The 24409-nt window shown below is 30.9% G+C and overlaps 2 protein-coding genes across 3 annotated transcripts; both read left to right on the plus strand.

Moving 5' to 3' along the window:
* Positions 1 to 1826: 1826 nt before the first annotated feature.
* LOC124362767 (dihydrofolate reductase) lies at positions 1827 to 14735 on the plus strand. Of its 2 annotated transcripts, none has more exons than XM_046817534.1 (5): positions 1827 to 2188; positions 9375 to 9527; positions 11812 to 11941; positions 13401 to 13510; positions 14608 to 14735. In XM_046817534.1, exons 1-5 carry the CDS (start codon positions 2106 to 2108, stop codon positions 14696 to 14698), a joined length of 567 nt encoding a protein of 188 aa, XP_046673490.1. In that variant the 5' UTR covers positions 1827 to 2105; the 3' UTR covers positions 14699 to 14735. The 2 variants fall into 2 exon arrangements, with proteins under 2 accessions (XP_046673490.1, XP_046673491.1); XM_046817535.1 differs by lacking the exon at positions 1827 to 2188 and adding an exon at positions 2661 to 2792.
* A 4473-nt stretch (positions 14736 to 19208) lies between these two features.
* LOC124363902 (leucine-rich repeat-containing protein 51-like) lies at positions 19209 to 24136 on the plus strand. Its single transcript, XM_046819174.1, has 4 exons — positions 19209 to 19352; positions 20218 to 20354; positions 21254 to 21465; positions 23778 to 24136. Exons 2-4 carry the CDS (start codon positions 20243 to 20245, stop codon positions 24066 to 24068), a joined length of 615 nt encoding a protein of 204 aa, XP_046675130.1. The 5' UTR covers positions 19209 to 19352; positions 20218 to 20242; the 3' UTR covers positions 24069 to 24136.
* The last annotated feature ends 273 nt before the right edge of the window (positions 24137 to 24409 follow it).

Below are 24409 nucleotides of genomic sequence, written 5' to 3' on the forward strand. Positions count from 1 at the left end.
AATAAGGGGAAGATGTGAACGCTGTGCTGATGAATAAAGAACCAAAACAAAGTGTTATTTTCCCCTCTGTAAAACTACGTTTCCCTCTACCACATTTAAGAAGAAAGTTTGTTTCTTATTTTAAGCAATTTGATTTTATATTATAATAAAAAATGAAAAATATCATTAAAAATAGTAAAATAAACAATTTTGGTTTAATGATAATTTAACCCAACGAACAGATTTGTAAAAAATAAAATAAAATAATTAGTGAAAGAGTTAAGTCTAAATCAAGATACTGAACATGTATCAGTAAAGTTATTAGGAATTTAGACTGATTCAAAATTAAATGAGAAAGAATATATTAATAACTGTAAAATATTACCTACAATTACCGTGATTTTTTATTTTGGAAGTTGAAATCATTTGTACATGAAGATTATCTACAAGTAGCGTACTTTGGCCTTTTATAATCCTACATCTCATGTTGATTAATATAATGGGACCATTCATCCCATGTACATGAACTTATTTTATTACAAAAGAAGATTGTTAGAATCATGGACGGGACCCTTGGAGCACTGCTAGTCGCTGTTTATTTATCTTAAAATATGAACACTTGTCAACGTTTCAAAATTAACACTATAAAATGTTTTACCAAATTTTCTGATTTGCATGGAATACGCCACTGATTAGTTTAAAAAATAAATTATTTGAATGGTTACTGATTAACCTTTTGTTACAAAAGTATTAAAGTCTGAAACACAATTGTGCACATTGGCTTTTAGCAGTGATAAGCTTTTAAACCATTGAACAATGTTATTTGTATGACAGAGTGCAACTGTATGGTACTAAGTTACTAGGAGTAGTTATAATTTAGTGTATCTTTTACTAGACCAAATATCTGTCATAGTGTATGCAAATGTTAAATTTATAAAAGGCAATAAATATTCTTTATTCTTAAATGTAAACCAACTATGGAGTCCAGACACTTGTTGGTCAGAAACGTCATTGGTTGCCGTAAGCTGTTCTGTTTTGTGTGAAGTAAATTAAATTAAAACTGCAAGCTCCACACTACATTAACTAACGATAACAAACTGTAACAAAATAACGATAACGATTGATGGTTTTTATAGTTGATAAATGTTCTAAATAGGCTATTGGTAGAAAAATAAAAGTTACACAAGTGGCAAATTTAATTAATTTCTTCCCTCAGCATAATTAAACACATAATATTCTACTCATAAAAACAAAAGTATTCCGAAGAGTTTGCAATCTGCATGGCTTTAATATTACTTTTTATATCATATTATCCTCTGTTAAAAATAGTTACATCGAAAGTTTTAATCATTTATTGTATCCGAAATTTTCGCCAAATTGCTCCAGGATTAATACAATCGATTTAAAATAATCTCATTCAGGTGTTACTAATAATAAAAGATCAAAAAACAAATAAAATTAGAAAGAGCGTTTTGAGTCGATAATTATACCCTTTAAATTAATAGTTCAACTGATTTTTGTAGACGGCCTACATTTATTTAATCTATTAGAATACAATTTACTAATGATATTCATAACAGAATAAGTTTTTTAGCCATATATAAAGAGATGTTAACTTATCAGCATTAATTTATTGAATACGTCAACAGTACTCTAATTAAAGAAACCGCTAGACTTATATTACAGGATCGACTAATTATAGAACTATGTAACGTATTGCATTTTTTTCTGTACGTTTTTTGTATGCTTAGTTGCTATTTCCTTATGGCTGTTACCTGCCCTTATTGCTCAAGGAATTGATTGCTCTTACAAACAGCTGCTCCTATTTCCCGCCAATTCCACCGCTTTTGGGACAAGTGATAGCAGAAGCAGACTGTAGAGACGGAGAGTACACAACAGACACCTATAGGTTATCGTCTTGTTTTCATTTTTAAAACAGTGTAGTGACTTCCGCGGCGCGATCAATATTCAATACCGTAATTTACTAGCAAAACACAAACAACTTAATATTTTATTATTGTGGTTCGTCTTGGGTACGAACGACATATTACCTACAATATACTGAACAAATAACAGTGGTATTTCTTCTTAAAATCGTGTACTTATTATTGTAAGCTGTAATTGTAATGAAAATTAAATTATCGTTGATTGTAGCAGCTAGTGAAAACTTGGGGATCGGTGTACAAGGGAAAATCCCATGGATGCTGAAGTAAGTTCAGTAGATAATGTATATAAAGGACGTTACAACAAACTTTTACATGTCATAGTATAACGTGTTTACTACAAATGAATGTCTTAACACATTTGCTATGATAGCCTAATATATTATCTAAAATGTTGTATGTACCGTCTAAATAAAAGATTCTTCTCACATGTAAAAAATGTATGCAGCCAACTTTGAATATATTTAGGGCAAATCAGGGTGCAGTATATTAAGTTGCCATCATCACAATCTAATCAGGGTTCCAAATTATCAAATACAGAAACATTCTAATTATAGCAATGTACAAGTGTTATTTATGTTGTAACACTGTCAGGCACTTCATGCATCAAAATAGTTTAAAGTAACTAAATGAAAAACACAGCCATACACATATATAACATAAATACACACAGCCTAGATTTGTTTTAATCATTACATTTTACTTTTTAGATATTAAAACAGCTGATATTTACTGTTAATTTAAATAGTTTTACCTGTAAAGTCATTCAGTTCAACATTTTGGTTTTGGTAGTTTGGATTATCATGAATATCTACAATTTTATTGCTAACTATACCACAACCGCAAATCAAAAAGTGCCTAAAATAAAATGTATATATTCTTCCAATGATTTACATCTAAGTTATATTTTATATATATATATATATATATATAGGTTTTATTTATATATATATATATAGGTTGCGTAAAAGCCAAATACCACTGACTAGCTCATTACGAAATCTGCTGCATTATGTTAAGCGGCCAATACCACAATCGAATTAGGGAGCCAAATTATTTAGAAATACCTTAACTTTTGAATACAAAAACATTCTATAGTTTTTTTTATAGTTATTTACAATTAATTATTGTCAGCTCTTGGTCACAGTATAATAAGTAGTCACCACTACATTGAATTATCGATATTCATGATTATCTAAAGTACTGAAACCAATGTTGTACCGAATTACGTTTAATTGGGTATTTCAAATTACAGTATAGTTCAGCTGTTTTTATATCTCAATATGTAGTAATTTAATGAGGAATAAAAAGCTATCTAGGCTATGTAAATTGATAAAATGTAACAAACAAAACAGTGTAACATTTAGTTACTTTTTACTATTTTGAAGGATAACATGACTGACAGCTTGCAACGCAAATAACATATGTACATCGATATTGTACTTCGGTCTCTTAGATACGCAAGAGGGGAACCGCAGCTGGCAGGGAGGGGGAGTGGTGACGGAGGAGAGTATAGGCCTACTCAGTACGCTCACGGCGCTCACTGGGGTAAAACGGCAATCTAGGAGGACAAAAGCTTTAAGTAATAAACAAAGGTCATTGAATGCATTTTATGGATTGTTTGGCTTAGATAATACTATTTTAATACCTTTTGAATGTAATATAAGGTAAATTGCTTTCAGTAATCTTTTTTTATAATAAAATAATAATAATAAAAAAACTGTTGTATATATAATTAACATCTAACTTAACACCAATTTAATTCAGTTAAAGTTGACCAAATGGCAACTTGTTGGTTGATTTTATACAGTTTACAATGTCATATTAAATATTAAATACACATACCTAGATAGGTTTTGTTCATCACTACATTATTACTTTTTTTAGATCTAAAAACAACTGAACTATACTGATGTTTTGAAATACATACAACATTTGGTTCAACATTTTGGTTTTTGTAGTTAAAATAATCATAAATATCGATGATTCGATTGTGGTGATGGCCACTTATTATACTGCAACCAAGAACTTTCCAAAATGCCTAAGGAATGGATTTACATGATAGACCTAGCTTACTATCAATCAATCAATCAATCAAATCAATCAAATTCTTTATTGCCTTTATACAAGTTTCACAAGCATGGCATCGTCAAATTAGAACAGGAACAAGAATAAAAATTCAACTTAATACTAAAAAATATTAAGAACATTTCACAAATATAATATCGACTGTAGGGCATGAGTTATTATATTAAAAAATTTAAAAAATTTAGTTTAAGATTAAAGACTACATAAAAGACAACTTAAAACATTTAGATTCATACATTTTGAGATAGGCTGCAAAATTCAATAAATTCCTTAATGTCATATACACTTAGCTCTATCAACAGTAATTTTAACTTAAATTTAAATTTTTATCATCAAGACATTTTATTTCATATGGTAACATATTATAAATTTTCTTACCTAATTCAAATGTCGATTTAATTGTTGTGTGATAATTACATGCCTAACTCTAAGAAAGTTACTCTGTCTAGTAAAATAATCATGAACTGAGCTGTTAGTAGGAATTAGATCTAAGTTAGCCCTAATATACATTAACAAATTCAACAGATACAACGAAGGGACAGTAAGAACACCCAGACTTTTAAATAGAGGCTTACAATGAGTTCTACAGCTAACACCACATATAATTCTTAAAACTCTCTCTTTTGCAAAATTAAAAGCTTTTTTACATTATTATCACAGCCCCAAACAATTATTCCATATGACAAATGGCTTTGAATGTATGCATAATAAACAGACATCAATATATCTAAATTTACAGATAATTTAAGTCTTCTAATCATAAAAGTACATTTAGAAATCTTTTTACAAACATTTACAATGTGTGAGTCCCATTTAAGATTTGATTGCAACAGAAACTCCCAAAAATGTAACTTTAACTATAACTGACAAAGTTGCTTAAACTAAACTTAATGCTTTGAGTTTTATCCATATTAAGGCAGAGAGCATTAGCTGCAGTCCAGTCCTCAGCTACTGAGTTAAAATGAGACAACAACTGATTAGCCAAATTAAAATTTGAACAGCTTATTTGTACTGCTAAATCATCTGCATACATAGAGGATGAGACACAGACATTGCTAAGAGCCGATGGCATGTCATTAATATATACAATAAACATAGTCGGTCCTAGAATTGAACCTTGCGGTACACCAGTATGCACTTGTAAATATTGAGAAAAGCAACCATTATGAAACACAGATTGAAACCTTTCAGACAAATATGATTGCATAAGATTAACAGACCTAACATCAAATCCATAAAATTTTAGTTTCTTTAAAAGAATAAGATGATCGATAGTGTCGAAAGCTTTCGACATATCATAAAAGTTACCAACCACAATTTTTTTGCATCTACATTTAATGTACAATCTTTCATAAAATTAATTACAGCCATACTAGTACTCTTACCAGGTCTAAAACCATATTGACTATTAGAAAACAAAAAATTATTCTCAAAAAATTTCATAACTTGATTATTAAGCAAAATCTCAAGAACCTTGGACACAACAGGTACAATCGACACTGGCCGGTAATTAGCAAAGTCACTCTTTAAACCCTTTTTATGCAAAGGAATTACCTTAACTAAACTTAAGACACTGTGGGACAATACAACACTCAATACAGAGATTAAACAAATAAGACATTATTTCAGCTATAAAAGGTGATGCTAATTTCAAAATATGAGAATTAATATTATAAACATCAAAACATGAACTGCTACTCAATGATAACACTGCACTATGAACCTCTTCAACAGTTACACGACAAAACGAAAAAAGACTTCCTTTACATTATTATGTTTATTTACACCAGAAAGTTTTAGTTTATTTAAATAGTATGACATATCATGTTTTGCCTGAGGCACATCCTGGGCAATAGACTTAACACTACTAAGAAAAAAAAATTATTAAAACCAGAACTAGGACAAAGTTGAGTCTAACTTATTATCAGAGGGGCATTCATTACCACCTAAACTGTCTTTGACAATAGACCAGATTGCTTTAGGTTTGTTAATAGCGTTCTTAACTTTACTACCATTGAAAGCTAGTTTAGCTGCCTTACCTCATATTTATATCTACAACCTAAGTGCTCTATATGAATCTCTATGAAAATCCAACCAGTACTTCTAAAAATAGTATAAAGTATGCAAGCATTGCTCTTTAAGTAACCTCAGTTGTTCATTGTACCATTTTGGCTTTTTAGGCCTACTTTTACAAGCCCTATTGTATTTAATTGGAAAGGCTATATCAACAATATCTAAAAACATACTAAAAAAAAGATCAAACTTATCTTCTATTGAGGATAAAGTGTACAACATTAGCCAATTAACTTTACTTAATATAATCTAAAATATGCACTATTTACATCATCAATTGCTCTGGATATTTTACAATGACTTTCAGACCTACTGTAGTATTTAGAGCAAGAACCACAACTATTAACTGAATCAAGTTTACCCTTGAATATCACGCTATGGTGATCAGACAGTACCATCAGTTCCACAAAGGCAGAAATAATCCTATCCGGGTGCATAGATACAGCTATGTTATCAATACAGGTACCAACACTATTACCATATAGGCCAGGGTCTAGTTACATCATACACAGAATTCCTCAAATTGAAACTAACAAACAAGTTTTCTAAAACCCTTTTCTGCAAGCTATTACTTAAAAAATCAACATTAAAATCATTACAAACAATAATAGAGGCATTAGTTTTATTTTTACTCACTAAAAACATTCAGTACATTATTCAGAGCTTCGGTAAAACTATCGAAATTGGTCATGCTCTGGCACTCTATATATTTCTAAACAAATAAACATTAACTTCCTCAATGTACACTGCAGCAACTTCACATATTGAGGGTATGGATAGATTCACAAGGTGGGTTAACTCTTTAAACTTCAGAACAGACTTTAGGAAAATTGCCGTGCCTCCACGTTTTGCTAAAGGAACGGTGATAGGCACTTGCCAATATATAACCAGGAATACCTAGGGATGTAAGGTTATCTCTGTGCTCCCAGTGTTCACATATACAAATCACATGAGTATCAATTTGTTAGAAAGAAGAATAATTTCGTCCATTTTTTTGGAGAATCCCCTGAACATTCCAATGGACCACTGTAAAGTCTACACATTGAAGTTGAGTTGGTTCCACAATAGGAACATTTAGGTAGCTCGAAGTGACTGGGAATTGTTGTCCACAAAAAAGAATCACTGATATTCACAGTAGGCTTAGGGCCTATTTCTCGAAGCACGGTATTTTCCAATAATGCAACCTTCGAACCATAGATTGGGATGCATAAGTTCTTCTCCCAAGGCATAAGGAACTCCAATCTTGAAAGAACTATATGTATTATACCTTGTTTCAAGTCGTTCACACACAAAAATTTTCAGATTCCTTAAGTGACTTTAGGTAAGTTATTATATCCTCTGAGCTAACAGAAGGGTCTAGCCCTGATAGGAACAACCAAAACAGCTTCTTGGCCGGTTTTAATAACATGTTTTCACTAACCTGTCTAGTACCGTGTACCACATTGCTTTTACAGTTTTTTTTACTGCATCACTGTAACTAAACAAACCTGGTTGAGTTTAGGCTGAAGAACAGATTCTTTAGACTTAGTCTCCGAGGCTGAAAAATTGTTTTCACCTTTGTTATAGGTTTAACCATGTAAGGGCCCTACTTTTGTAGTTATTTCCACTACGTCGACCTCTGTAACTTGCAGTTTTTTCCACTCTCTGTTAGAATTAGTAAATATCCGCTCAGAATTTTGCTGGATATTTACCATTAACATTAGAACTAGTCTCTGTCCTAGTGGAAAACTGTTTCTTCATTCTCACACGTTAAATTTGACTGAAGGCCCAAGGTAGTTTGAGACTGTACACTTTTGGTACTTGTACACTGTACTTTGTACACTTTTGGGTAATTCTAAGAATATTGGCATTTTGATTTTCCTAACTCATTTAGTTATAGTATAGCAAATTTTTAAATTATGAACATGTGTTAAATTGCCATTTACTAGAACGTTTACCCTACCTGAATAAAGGTTGAAACATTGAAGTTAAAACACCAGAACACTCATAAAACACGTAAAAATACAAATATTTAATAATTACTAATTTGATGAAAAAATTACTTGTAAAATTAAAAACCATACAAATCCTAACACATAATATGCATTATTCTACTATCACAATTGACAGTAGTAGTTGCACTATCATGATAGTGCAACTACTACTTAATTTGGTACGATAACCAAATTAATAAATTATTGTATTGTTGTAAATAATACTTAGCCTGCAATTCCTTGTTGTGTTTATACATAGATTTCCGCTTTTGACAGTAGACAGACGTTTGCTAATTTATGTTAATGTCGTAATTTTGATAGTTGTGTAAATGTATCCTCTATAAAAATACTTGTATTTGTATCTTAAAATGTTTTATTGTGGCTAAGGGTGGTTTGAAACTTTTAGCTGGCCGCTTGCTCCTGTTTGGTAACAAAACAAAATCATTTAGCCCATTAAATTCCTAGTTACTATTTATGATTAAAGAGAATAAAAGCTGGGTTTTAAAATTATAATTTAGATACGGTAGGGATACAGGCTTACCTTTACTAGATTGGAAAGATATTACTTCTGTTTTTCTTCATAGAGTGTGTTCTTTTTAATGTCATTATGATGAAGAAGAGTAGTGTTTCTGAAGGTAAAGGTGAGCCTGCTCTTCCTCTTCTATCTAAATCCCTTAATTACTATTTAGTTATTAATAATATTCAGTTGATTCAATTATTCACAGTGCAGAAATAATAATCAAACTGATAATCGAGACCACATTTTGGTATTTGTATTGAAATTTAACATTTTTGCTATTGGTTCATGGTTAATGAAAATGGTGATACAATTTTTTTTATAATCAGGCTATATTATTTCTTAGCAGCAAATAACACAGGACTGGAAATGAAATTCAGAATCTAGAATTAAGACCACAATTTTGGTATCGGGATCAAATTTGTTGGGAGTTTGTCTAGCACTAATTTGTGACAAATACTTTGCCAACTTGTTTTGTGCATTTTATGCATAGATTTGCAGATATTATGGAATTTGGAATAGAAAGGGTTAATAAGAAACCAATGATAAATAATTAAATCCTAAATTTTTACTGAATTTTTTATATACTTAAATAACATACCTATACATGATCAACACCTAATAGGGCACTTATTAGATTAGCGTATAAGTTTATAACATTTCACACATGGTCATGTTGTTTGAGTTGCTTTTGTTAAATATCTGAATCCATTAGGTTACAATGTATGTATTATACCATTTATTAAATGTTTGTTGGGATTCTAATAATAAGCCTATTAATGTAAGTGTTTTTTGTTACAGAAAAGAAATGCAACATTTTACGAAAATGACAAGTTTATCAAAAGACAGTGGTAAACATAATGCAGTTATAATGGGGAGGAAAACATGGGAATCCATTCCTGAAAAATTTCGGCCACTCAAAGGAAGGATAAACATTGTATTGTCTCGTTCAGAGTAAGTTGGGAGGAATTAGTTTTGTATTAAAACATACTTCAACATCATAATGTGTGAAAAATAATCAGTTTTAATCATTAAGAGAATTTGGGTTGATTGGTGGCCATTCGGACCTCTGTCTATGTGGGAATTAGAGTTGGCTTTGTAAATGAGTCAGTACAAACCTGATTGGTTTACAGCGCATGTTAAGCTTTAGGTTGTTTAGTTTACCTTGCAACTAGAATATTAACTAATGATAATTTCTATAGGTAAGTTATCCGAATTGGCTTCATTAGAAGAGATAAGTTTGACTAACAGCTTTCAGACCTATTATCCTTCAAAGTAGTTCCTTCCTGATGCCACACGTTTTGTCCAGTGCTCTTTTCACTGCACAAAGCAGGTCTTGAAGTCACTTTTTGGAACCTTGAAAATTTCCTGTGTCAAAATTTTTGTTGCGCTGTATCTTAAAATCAGTATTTTTTCTGTTGACATTTTGATTTGGTCATTAATGATTTGACATAAAGTCAAGTCATTTTCAGAACACTGGATGTTTGCTGATACCAAAACTAATTCCTAAGTCCTAACTGATTTCTTCTACAGTTAATTGTTTGTCATCCGTCACTAATTCATGCAGTTATTCAATGTTTTCATCACTTTGACCCATACTGCTCGTCGCTTTCGACTCATTCATGATCTTTGTTCTTAGGCTTACACAGCAAGTGTCATGACTAACATCTTAGTTTTCCAGTTCACACTGTGTCCAAACATTGCTTACACAATTATATTATTGTTTTGTCTTACTGTAGAGAGCAATCTTCATTAAACAGATGTTAAACTGAAAATACCAATAATATGCATCTGCCTGCATAGGTGAGTTGAAAGGGAAGGAGCTTTATCCCGATTGGCTGAAGCTTAATCAACAAAAGACAAACTATGATAAATATTTGTTCATGTTTTCTAAAGATTGCAGGCTACCAGCTATTCAAAATTTCCACGTTATCTTCTTGGAAGTTATTGTTTTGTTGATTATTTCTGTGGTTTTATTACTATCCTTGGGTAATAGCATGGAATTTTTGCAAGTACTTTTGTTTTGTCGGATTCTATTGCATGTTTGGTTTTGTGTGTCGAATGTGTTTACTTTTCTGTTTTAAGAATCAAACATTTTGTTTCACCAATATAGAGTGAGTCACACTATATGGAATTTTATATAATTGTGGCATACACTGTGGTGTGGTGTCCTTCACAGCTACCAAACAGTTCGTGAATTTTTGAACTGGATTGAAAAAGCAGTAATTTTATCTGCTTGTACAAATGGACTTCAAAGACTTGCTGCTATTCACCAGCATAGTATCAGATTTGAAAATAAATGCGACCTTCCATTTTACCACACAGCATTGTACACTTAGAAACCAGCATACACCAGCACCAAGTTCTACAACCTCTCAGATGAGTTGAAAAATCAGAACAACCATGGTCTCAGACTCCATTTGAAAGAAATGGCTTGTTCAACAATAATTCTACGTAGTGAATAAGTTCTTGTTCTGGAGAAACTGACAGATATATTTAATTGTAATAATGTAACTTGTTCTTGTGAAAATGGAATTTAATGTAATTTTTTTTTATCTCTTTCAAATCTTTATTTTGAATAAAGTTATTCTATATCTCTCTCTTATACGTTTTATGAATTCATGCACGCTGCCTGTCCATGAGGCCTAACTGCCTATACAACGTCTACTTAGTAAACCCATAATTTTGGCTTCTTCCACGCTCCTTCCATGACAATCTTCTTAAAGTTATCCATGTGTTAGTTTGCTGCTACAGGTGACAGTGGTGACCTTAACATTATAGAAATGAATGTCAAAAGAGAAATAAATGTGGTATTTCCTGAGATTTAATTTTCATAGTTCTTTGAACTGTTTTAGGAATTGTAACTTTGGTGAGAAACTATTCAATGTAAAAACGTATTTCACTAGTTTCATGACACTTTTAAAACATTTCAACCACTCATAAACTTGTGTATGACTCATACAGTCATCACTAAAATTGTGTGATAACTTGTTATAAGTCTACAAGTAATCTTTAGCGTTCTACAAAACTGGATACAAATACTTAGATTAATTTTTTAAAACATATAAAAAGGCAATGAAGACACATGGAAACAAACTAATACTGCTATTGAGCTAATCAACACAAATTCACCAAACCTTAATAAGTCAGATATAGAACAATGTTCAGTTTTGCCAAATTGCATTGTTCCTATATCACTTATTTATTATATTAACGAATCAATTATTTTGTTTTTCAGAGACAATAAATACCCTCCAGATGTGGTCATGTGTAACTCCTTTGAAGAGGCACTAGAAATCCTAGACAAGCCCCCTCTAGTTGAAAACATTGAAAATGTTTGGATTATTGGTGGCAGTTCTGTATATGAGGTAAATTTATAATTTGTATTTCTATCTATAATCATAAAATAATTATTAAGAAAGTAACAATTAAAACTAAAAACAATTGGACGCAATAACATGTATACATTCTTCAAAATAAACATACTCATAGCCTACTGATAAATAAATTTTATATATTTAAAATGATTAATATTACAAATAAATTTATTGTTACAGCAAACAAACTAAAATGTTAGTTTGTAAATAATTAAATTAATATAAAATGTTTTATTTGTTTATAACTGATGAAAAGGAGTCAAAATAATTTCTTCATAAAAAAATTTACAACTAAATTTGGATTGTACTAAAGATTTAATAGTAATTTTAATACATATGATTGCAAGAAAAAAATGTGGGGCACATAGTTGGTGATTTCATGGATCAATAATACATTTCTCACATAGAGCTTTTTGTTTGTTTTTTTTAATTTGACAAAAGTAATTCTTTTAAAAATATTCTATGAAAAATGGCCAATTTTTAATATTTTAAATGTGTAAAAAGTAAATAAAAAATCCAGGTGGACAGATTAAATATTTTAAGTTAACTGTTTAATTTGTTTTGGTTTAAGGAACATACTGTATATCTGAATAGGAACATTTGGATATCTGTAAAGCCAAACAATGTTAGTTTCAAGTAAGTCAATATCTTACCCATGTTAAATTGATTTTTTAGGTATATATTACTTTTTTTACAAAGTTACATATAAACTTAAAATCTGTATACCTTGATTTTCTATCTCATCATACAATACACTATGGATCATATTTGTTCTCAATATATTGTCAACATTTTACAAACTATCAAATAAAATTACAATTTTACAAATGTTTAAAGTAATAACATAGTTCATGAATAGTTTTATAATTGGGTACTTTTTCTTTATAATATTATATAATGTGCATAGATGGTATATACAAATTTTAATTCAAATCTGTCATAAATGTGGTTAAAAGTATATTGAAGTCAAAAACCCTGATTTTCAGGAAATTTCTATAAATTTTATACATTATATGGCAAAACTTGATAGATACCTTTGATGCTGTACCATAACTGTGTTCATCTTCACCTTTATCTTCAAAAATCTTCTCTGGGCTTTTTTTGGCCTTCCTACCTACCCCTTTCATAATGACTATCTTTATTTATTATTGGTGAATTTCATTTAAAGAATAAAATAGTTACATAGTTTGAATAAAAGTTTACTAACATTTTGTCAATTTAGCTTTCCAAAATTATGTTTGAAAAAAATAAATACTTTTTTTATACAAGTATTTAAATCTTTTTTTAAGTAGTCGGAGAGCTGATTGTGTACAATCTATACCAGCATTTTATTGGCCTGATGAGAAATAATATGACGAGCAACGTTTCGTCTACACAGTTTTCAAACAAAGCACATTATCTGAAATATTTGTTTTTTTTATATTCAAAACTAATTTTGTTTTAATTTTAGGAAGCAATGAGACATGACCAATGCCACAGAATTTATATTACGTGGATTAAAAAGGAGTTCAACTGTGATACATTTTTCCCAAAACTTCCAGAAAATTTCGAGGAAACTATGTAAGTATGAATATATTATTCACTTTGCACTGTACTTTTAAAATGGTTTCATTGATCAAAATAATGATTAAAACATTCAAGAGTAAAGTGCCATAATTTCTTGTAATTTCATAATGGTGGTAAAGACATCCAAATGTCATGCTATCTTTCACCATATTAATTGTAAAACCACTCAACATAATCTTTCACTGAAAATGGATTAGAGCTTTACTATTATCATCTTCTCATGTTATATAATAATAATTTATTAAGCAGATAATAGTGTTTAGTGCGTGAGTAGAATATGAAAATCTATATAGAATTTGTAGTAACATGAATTTTATCATAGAAATGACTAAAATAATACTGGTTGAGGTGATTTGATTCTGACCACATTGACCTATTCATTTAAATTAAAATTGTACTAATTTCCCACCAAAGTATTACCATGCAATTGTGAATCTAAATGGTGCCATAGTTTAAATTCCTGTCCATTTTTTGATGATTTTATGATGATGAGATTTTATAATTACACTACTCTAAACTAGGTAGAGAAAATCATGTTACTTGTAACCTTACCTTGGTAAGAATGTGTTAGTTTTAATAATACATTGATAGTCTACTAATTATGTACTTCAACTGTGTTATGAAAAAAAGTATATTTCAGTTCATTTCAATATTGCAATCCTGCTGTTTATAAAAGTGCAATGGTGTCAAGTATTCTCTTAAAACTAACAGGATTATTACAAAGAAATTAAGTTACAAAATTATGGAAGTTAGATCAACTTTTATTATTTTATGTACTGAAAATAATACGTAAGTAAAATTTTCACTTAGATCATCAACTGATTATGCTACAATAAAAACTCGTATTGAATTCTTTATCAATTTAAAACAAAAATTAAGCATGCATGTATTGCAATAAAATATATTCAAGCTACCACTGCCTGCTTAAAATGTAGAACAAACATACATAGGTTGAAGCCAATTTGTATGTACATTGTTGTAGAAGTCCAGTTTTTGAATGAGATGCTCTTGCTTAGCTATAGTGTTATCAAATGTTATGTGAAAGTAGGAGATCAAAAGTTTGTCTATAATAGTTAATTGTTCTGTTTTAGGGATGAAAATGTACCATTGGGAATTCAAGAAGAAAATGGAATCCAGTATGAGTATAAAGTTTATGAGAGAAAATCTGTAAAATCAGAATAATTAAAACATTTTGTTATACAATAAACATTATTCTATATTTTCTGCTTAATTTCTAGACATCCTTACAAACGTAGCCTGTAGTAATTTCATGAAAATTCAAGTTCTGAGTTCGGGGGTTCTTTTATTTGAAAACATGTACATTACACTGTATGGTGCTTCACAATTATACAAAGTAACTTATCATCTATATATATAAAAATGAATGTTTGTATGTTTGTCCTTTATGGAATCGTGAACTATTGGACCGATCATGATGAAAATTTGTACGTATATGTATTTTTCCACGGAGAAGGTTTATATACTATGCCTATTGATGTAATTCACCACCAGGCAGTGCTGCAAAAGATACAAGTTTTCAAAGCGCCTGCACACTAAAAACTGCAATTACGAGACAGTTATGTATATTAAATAACCAAACACTATATTGAAGTTATGATGTATATTTGTCTCGAAGATAAATTTCTGATTGAACTTAAAGTTTGAGTGTTAGACCACTTTATAATAAATTACATGTAGCCTAAGTGTATGATGGCTATAAACATACACAGATTTTCTTGATCGTGGCAACAAGGCAAACTCGACATCGGCACTGGAAATATAATTCACTTGAACCAGAAGTGCACATACACGGGCAAAGCTTACGAAAAGCGTATGAAGCCGCGGGATACAGCTAGTACTTTATATATTAAACATTTACTATGAACACTCGACTTTCTTTCATCTTTTTCTGTTGCAAGCATTACATAACTTCCTTTCCTTTCTCCAAATTATTAAACAGCAAGATATTTTAAGACACAATATAAATCATAATAGTCATATTTATAATTTGTTTATTAGTACATGAGTAAAGAGGCGAAATTAGGGCCACATGGGTCTTTCTTACATTTAACCTCAACAGAATCCAAATAATAAAAAATAGATAATAACTCCAGTAGAAAAATTTATCAACTTAAATCTGTTTATAATATTTTAAAATTATTTAAAAATTAAAATAAAAACTAAAACTATTACTCTGCATTATATATATACTGTATATATAAAACACATTCAAAATTTAAATGGTCGTCAAATAATTTAATTTTAATATTGATATGCGAATATAGTAAGGTAATATGGTCATATTTTACAGAATACAGAGATCTTTATTTGCTATCATCAAGATAGAAACAGGCGTCATGTAGGCTACATTATCACAAGTCAAACAAAAATCTAATGCAATAGTTTTGGATTCTCTCGAGTTTGTTGCTCAAAATCATAGTCATGTCATTAATTATTGGGTTACAGTAGTTAAAGTATGGAAATACAAGTGTCTTCATAAGGAACAGTAAAACACGTTGCATAAGGAACATATTATTAGTCTTAAAACACTCCATAATTCAAAATTCATAGAATAGTTTCACGAATCTAGTCACAACTATGAAAGTCACGAAATATTGAGAACTAGCATTTACCCGTGGCTTTGCATATGGTTTCCTATTAAATAACATGAACACCATAGGCACATCCTTTATAATGGCATGACAAACATTCTTGAAAACGATTTATTGTCACTAGAAAATATTCCATTCTTCTGACGAATTTCAAAATAACTAAAATTTACGTTTAATGAGCAATGTTATGAGGCCCTCATGTCGTAGAGTGAAACAATTTGTATGAGCACCAATGAAATTCACAGAATTCTCTGCAACATTCCAGAATACTTTAATAATAAGCTCTAACAATTTTAGTAATACTTGAAATATTTAAGGCCAGAGTGAAGGAATACTAATTCCTTAGTAGTTGCAGTGGAAACACATATAATATAGTACAATGGAGCCCTATAATAATTTAAATAGGAAATTGTAGTCAAAAAAGTCTACTTCTGGCCTTTGTAATATTCTCCCGGTCTAAGTTATTCCAAGTGCCTTAGTAACATTTGTATTTGGAACCCTGATGAAGAAAATATATATGTTGATCTGAAAAATCTACTTCAATCAAAAAGCATCTAATTTTCTTGAAGTTGCAACTCCATTCAAATCCCTATCGGTGGTTGATCTTCAGGACTTATATGCCTAAATTCACTAGGAGATTATGTTGAAAAGTAGTATAAAGTATGTTCTTTCCAATAAAAATGTTTATATTTGTTAATATTTACTCTTGTGTCTTTATTGGACAAAAGGGTACCACTTTCCGGATGACCCTCGTATTGTATCACTTTTGTATTATATTCCACATGATGGCAAATTTCACGATAAAAAGTTTGATGTTACTTAATACAATCACAATTCTATAATAAATTAAAAAATAAACAAATACTAGCAAGTAGTCAAAACTAATCTTTAATAACAATATAAGATAAATCAAATACGAACATTCTTTAGTGATTCGTGAAAATAGTAAAAACAGTAGATCTGACGTGTTCATATGAAGCTTATGAATACACTGGGTACATAACAGCGAGAGTCTTGACCTTCATCTGATGACACCACCTACACTGGGCTAGGCCTATATTTACTGACTTACATTTCTGAATTTATACATTTGGTGCAAAAAACTTGAGGGGAAATACTATTCATATTTCCATACACACACAATCTCCAACATATGGTGCAACCAACCTTGGGCAACTAAATAACTTCCAAACTACAATACCTGACGTCACCAACTGGGCAGTTAATTTTGACCCATACACCAAAGTTCTACATTTGGGGCAATTAAACCTTATGGAATTGAAAGACCAACATATCCAGAGCTACTTCAGAATTTTGTTTTAAATGTATCAAGAGACCTTTAAAATGAGATACTATATGCTCCACTTGTACATTTATAAATTTCTCAAAACAATGTACTACTCCTACCCCATAAAAAAAACCCCTTACAGATTTTTTGGGGGTTCAAAATAATTTTATCGAATTCTTTGGCCACCATATAGGGGGGTTTACTTGAAACGTAGTTTCTATCTTTACTTGTTTTACCGCTATAATCAGTGGCCCAGGTGGTCTCGTTCACCCTGTATTGTTCATATCGATTTGCTGCCATAAATAATTCAAGTGTTAAAACCCTGAAGTGACACATGTTGTAGTAAATCATTGACTGTATTGCTCCTGGTGCCGCATATAACTGCAACCTATGACCCCAGTACTTAGCACTGAGATTATAAATAACATGTGGCTTGGAAGATTGATGTCCAACACACGGTTTACTTAACCGTCTGACAACCCAGTTAAGATGAGCGGTGGATTACTGGATTATATACTTCAAAATAAGGATTAACAAAACGATCTCTCATTGAAAGATTACCCTGGTATTGTTCCAACATTTTTCTCTTGTTGCAAGTCATGAACAAGCAAACCGCTCTAGAAAACCAGTCTACTACAGTGAGATAAGCTGAAATAACAAGAAGTTCTAGCTACCCTACACTATTCAGCTCAGGAAACTTCCAGATCGTCCACTCAAGAAGTTTCCCCTATACATCTTGCCTGTTGTTATTATAGACAATGATAGTTTATACTCACTGTTCCATATTTTACTCAAGAAGACTTTGGACCAAGAATCTGTACAGCATCATACAAGAATCTTTGTTGTTGAACAATCCACATCATTAAGATCTAAGTTACTCCTAGCCTTTGAAAAACACTGCATAAATATTAAACAAGATTTAAAATGATTTAGCAGAAATTGTAATTATTATTCAGGATTGTTCAATACTTTAAATTATAACTATAATTGTACTATGCAAATTCTCTTCATATTGTTATAAGATAAAGATTTGTACATTAGTAACAATTCATCATCATCATCAGACGTTTCCGTTATCACGGGTCGTCGTACACAGCCTCCTCCACTTTTGTCTGTCATTCCAGGTCTCCTCTTCCTCCATCTTTATTTTCTGTAGTCCCCTTCTCTCTATGTCTTTCCACACTTGGTCTTCCCATCTTCCTCTCGGTCTTCCTCTTGGTCTTCTTCCTCTTTCCTCCTTCTCCAGTGCTATTCTAGGCATTCTATTATCTCCCATCCTCTTCACATGCCCCATCCACTGTATTCTTCTTCCTTCCATTGTCTCTTGCAGAGAAACTACCTTCAATATTTCTCTAGTTATTTCGTTCCTTATTCTATCTCTTCTTGTACTCTTCTCTATCCCTCTTAAAAATCTCATTTCTGCAGCTTGCAATCTGCTTAAATCATTTTTAGTCCACGTCTCTGCTCCATATAATAAAATTGGTTGGAAATTAGATTTATACATGTGTTCGTTTATGTTTATATGTTATGTTTATGTTTAGTAACAATTATCTAACATAAATTATACACTAAAACATAATCTAGAAATACAAAAAGTACAATTTAAATATTAATCTATTGTTGATTGTTGCTAAGAAAGAAGTGAAGAATGTTAATGACTTAATAAGTGAGCTCAAATTGAATAACAAAATATGTTACTTTATTTAAAATAATTACAGTAAAATAATTGTAACAATGAAGTTAATACAAATATTTCTGTTAATAAACATAGATGAATCATTAATAGTGTATACAAAAATATAGTTATGAATCTAGGGTTACTATTGACAGCTTATTTTTCATTCAACAAAGAATAAAACCATAGTTATAGAATTATAAAATACACAAACATTTCACAGACTATTAAAACATTTCTACATTAATAATTATGAATTAGGTAAGTGTAATTAATAAGTGATTTAAAAAAATAATTATATTAACACTTTGATCCTACCATCTATATGTATGGATGTTTAAAATTATCTGGCCGTCTGATTTTACGGACATCCGCAGTGTCTGCTTGAAAACCCAGTGTACAATTATACAGATGTTCACAAATTAATTGTATAACAATATATAATGTAACAAAACTTACACATGTGCTATACCATCCACAAAGAATCATCCTAATAAAATTGTGATCTAAATTTTTTACAGGATTTTACAAATGAAGGAAACAGGATTTTTCCGGACATTTGCCATCGTTAAGTGAAACAAGAAAACAGTAAACACTACGTTTCGAGATCTGCGATCTGATCTCTTCTTCAGGACCTGAAGAAGAGATCAGATCGCAGATCTCGAAACGTAGTGTTACTGTTTTCTTGTTTCACTTAACGATGGCAAATGTCCGGAAAAATCCTGTTTCCTTCACAATCCTTCCATCGTCAAAAATAACCTTCAAACAAAGAATTTTACAAATGCTATAGAATTTATTCAGTGGTATTTCAAATTGATATGCTTCTATAAGTAAATGATCTGTAAATAACAACTAACTACGACTGTATTACTGTTAGTAACTGTTAGACTTTATTACTTAGTTATTTTTAGTATCATTTTGACATGTTTGTACATCTTTCACAATGTTTAGTTATAAAATTACTTGTTTATAGAACATATGTAGTAAAACAGTAATATTATTGTTGCTACTACAAGGATTTTATAATTTAGATTTCTAATAACTACAAATACTAATGTCTTGGTTATGTTAATATTAGGTAATTGTACAATTTAAAACAAGAATTGAATAACATTATTTTTCTCAGTTCACACTGGATTATAAGCACCACAATGCCTGCACCCAAACAGAAGTCTGACAAGTCTATAGGCAAGCAAATGTCAGAGACACTCTCATTAAAACCTCCTCTTGATTTTTCTTTTAAAGAACTATCTACTGAAAATGGTGAGTATTTTCAGTTTAGTACAAGTAAGTAGTAGTTTTTGTTTCATCTTTCTTAAGAAAAAGCAAGGAATATCATCATGTATTCTTTTGTTACAGTGACACACTATGTGGTTTTTACTTGTATGAAAAATTGTCTTAAAATTGGCTGATTAATGGTTCTTTAATGATGTAGAACATTCTTTAACAGCATGAAATAAACAATACACAATTGAACAAATGGATAGTTAAAAATCTATTAGTTTTATTTTATACTAAAACATAACCTAGTATTGCAAGTAAATAATACACTACGTACAGTATAGTACTCGTATATTTTATTTTGTGTAATGATTATCTAAGTGATCACTGAGTTCTTAATGGTATTAACTTGGATGTTAGTCTGAGTTTGAATGAATGTGCTGAGGATCTATGATTTATTACCCTTTAATACAATAGTATCATCAAATTAGATAACAGTGGTGTTATATACATATATTTTAATTTACTTGCTAGCAAAAGTAATAAAACATAAAATAATATATGACACAATAAATTTTACTCAAACATGTACAAATTAAGGCAAAAAACATTATATTATATTAATATTCCTGAATGATAGTTAATTCCTGGTGTATCTTTTTCAATAACTGTAATATTCTCTAGCATTAACTTTGTAATAATTATGTTTGAATCATTAAAAAAATACTTCTGTATTGAAAAAATGTTTAATACGACCCAATGTTATGTAGCATACATTAGTAATTTTCTTTATACTATATGGACTGTGTATTGTGATATATCAACTCTTTCACAAAATGGGAGAATTTTGTAATAAAATATTTTTGACGAACCCAAAAGTGGTTTGTTGATTAACTGAATTTATTTTCCCGTTATGTTAACATGAAGTCAATATGTATTAGACATTCTATCAAGAAAACCAAGGAGAAACCGTGTGGGCAGACTACCAGAAGTAGGAGCCAATGACAAGTATGTGACAGCATCGGTGTGGTTGGGCAACAATAATATCCAAACAACTCGTGGTGCAGCAGCAATACTCACCCACATCATAAACTCACCTTCACAACTAGCTTGGCTCGACCTATCATTCAACCAGATCTATGACATCGATGAGGTTAGTCAGTTAAATTGTTGATAAAATCACAGACAAATTCTAGGCCACTTGGTTTGCTGTCACTGACGAGAATCACTGTATCATCTGCATACATTATTGTTATTGGGTATCTCTCCAAATACCTGGAGAGGTCATTACTAAATAAAATAAAAAGGACATGTCCTAAGGTGGGGTGGATCCCTGTGGTACGCATGGTTTAGATATCACTGTTCGAGTACAACCCTTCTCTGTGTATGTTAATTCAAATAGCTATTGCCTGTTTGATAAATAACTCTCAAACCATCACCTGACATGTCATATATGGTCCTTTCTAATTTATTTAACAGCTGCGCATGGTCAAGACAATCAAACGCCTTGCTAAAATTTGGTAGTAAGGTTGCTTATGGAAAATACATTAAATAAATTTAATGTGGAAGTATAAAAAAGGTCTTTTCCATTAAAACCTACTCACTTCCACCAAGGATACAAAGCAGAAAAAGTAAGGTTGCTGTCCTTCAGTTTATCGATTATAAAGTCTATCAGGTCTTTCACAGCAGTGGTTGTGACCATCCTTCATGAATCCATGTTGATACTTAGTAAGTAAATCATGCTTAAAAATGTGGTTTATTAGTCTGGATAGAACCAATTGCCTTGGAAAAGGTTGATATCAGCGATATTGGGTGGTAGTTACTTACCTCTCTAGAAGAGGTACACTAACTTTCTTAAGAAGAGGTTTGACTTTGGCTAGTTTCAGCTATGCTGGAAACTTTCCTTCTTTAAATAACATTCAAACAACTTGTGGTCCAGCAGCAATACTCACCCACATCATAACCTTACCTTCACAATTAGCCTGGCTCGAAATATCATTCAACGACATCTATGAGGTTAGACAATTTTAGCCTAATAACATTCACAGGAAAATTTTACCGCTTTTGGTAATTTTATTGCGGATTTTACAGTTATTTGAGAATTGTGTACTCTTTTTTTAACCCTTACAGTACGAGAGTCTCAAGTATACTGTTAGGAACATCTAGATAGTGTCAAATAGAGAGAGATGTTAGCACTCAAGGTGATAGTCAACTAACTGTACTGTGTGTTGTTAACCCTTACAGTGCCAGAGTCTTGTGTAGACTGTGAAGAACATCAGATAGTGTAAGGTAGCACAAGATGTTGGCACTTAATGTGATATGTATAATTGTCGGCTGAGCATTAGTAAAACCTATGTCCCGAGAAGCCGGAAAACTTTATTTTCTATCTGTCGGCCCACAAAATATCGAGAACAAACTGACCTAAACTTAAAATTTTGTATGAAGCTTCATTTCTATATAGGCAACACAAAGTACAATGATGTACATGGGATTTGGTTGAGCATAAGTGAAAATGTTTACATTGGTCTTATGGGTAACCAAGATGGCATAAAGATAATCACAAAAAAAATAAACTTGTAAACAACCGGCGTACAATCATAATGTGGTTTTAGTGTGTGACATAATAAACACAGAAGTTTAACTACCCCTACACAAACATAATCTTTTGGTGACTGTGTGTAGAATTTTGTTATAAAACCACTGCTATGAAACCCAACTTATTAACAAAAATGGATGTATCATGGGGAAGATATCTCGAGAAAGATTTAATCTGTAGACTTTAAATTTTGCATGAAACTTTATTTCTGCATAGACATTAATGAGTTCTATCATGGTGCACGTTTTCAAGCATGTATTTGGCTGAGCGTCACTGAAGTCTTTCAACAGGGTGGCAGTTTCTTTTCTTTTGCCTGCCTGGGAGCTGTAAAAATGTCTTTCTTGTCTGATTGCCTATCTGTTCGCAGGGCATATAAACAATGAAAATGAACTATAGACTTGAAATTCTACATACAACCTCATAAAAACCTGTTCTGTGACAGTGTGGTGTTCTCCTCCCTGGTTAAAAGTTGTATGAATTCAATCAAATATTCATGAAACCATTTTTCTCATATAAAGAATCAGTATTACAAACTTAGAAAGTTGTGAGATGCAGATCTGAAACCAATCTTATTTTAACAAAATAAACAGGGTATTTATTGTTATCCTGAAACATTAACAATTTGAAATTAAATTACACTCTTAACATTAAAATTTATCATCACTTCCACTAAAGAGTTCTTAAGCATAAATTGATCACTTTGTACAGTAATTATGTATAGTGCATTTATATTATTTAGTAAAACAGTGATTAAAGCGTAATAAAAATACTTTTATTTAAGGGTAGTATGTACATAAAAACATTGTAAAGGTGATAACAGGTAAGTTTATTAATTTTAGTTTTTCTTAAATTTTTTGAAATATTTCCAGCCAATTCTCCAGCTAAAAAATTTGAAGATACTTTACTTACATGGCAATAGCATCCAAAATGTATCGTCAGTGTCAGTCCTCAAGGACCTATCCGCACTGCGCACCCTCACCCTTCATGGGAATCCCATTGACTCAATTCCCCAGTATCGCACTCATGTCATCAACATGCTTCCTCAACTGTCCAACCTTGACTTCTCTCCTGTTGTCGGCTTCGAGAGGAAAGGAGTCCTGCCTCCAGGATACTTGGATTTTGCAAAGTTTGACAAGAAAAAGGCCACTCCAAAAGCTTAAAGAATCTAATTATAATTCATATTTGTAATACAAGATATCTGCAGTAAAGATTTTAAATGTAAAAAGAATAAGTTTTATTATTTTATAATTTCAAAAGGTGTTCTTTTCTAGAATACACTCAAAATGGAAAGTACTTTGTTAGAGCAGAGTTCTACAGTTCTGTATTATATCCATTTTAGAATGAATTAAGCTTAACAAAATGTTCCTTACAAAACGTTAGATGTGTGCATAGCTAGAGGCCAACAATCGATTAGTATTTTGTGGAATATTTAACAACTCTTGATTAAATTCTAACCATTTCTCTATTTAATTGTTTCAAATTTTTGAGACCTTTGATAGTT

This window comes from Homalodisca vitripennis, chromosome 5, assembly GCF_021130785.1.
Source record: "Homalodisca vitripennis isolate AUS2020 chromosome 5, UT_GWSS_2.1, whole genome shotgun sequence".
NCBI classification, from domain to species: Eukaryota; Metazoa; Arthropoda; class Insecta; order Hemiptera; family Cicadellidae; genus Homalodisca; species Homalodisca vitripennis.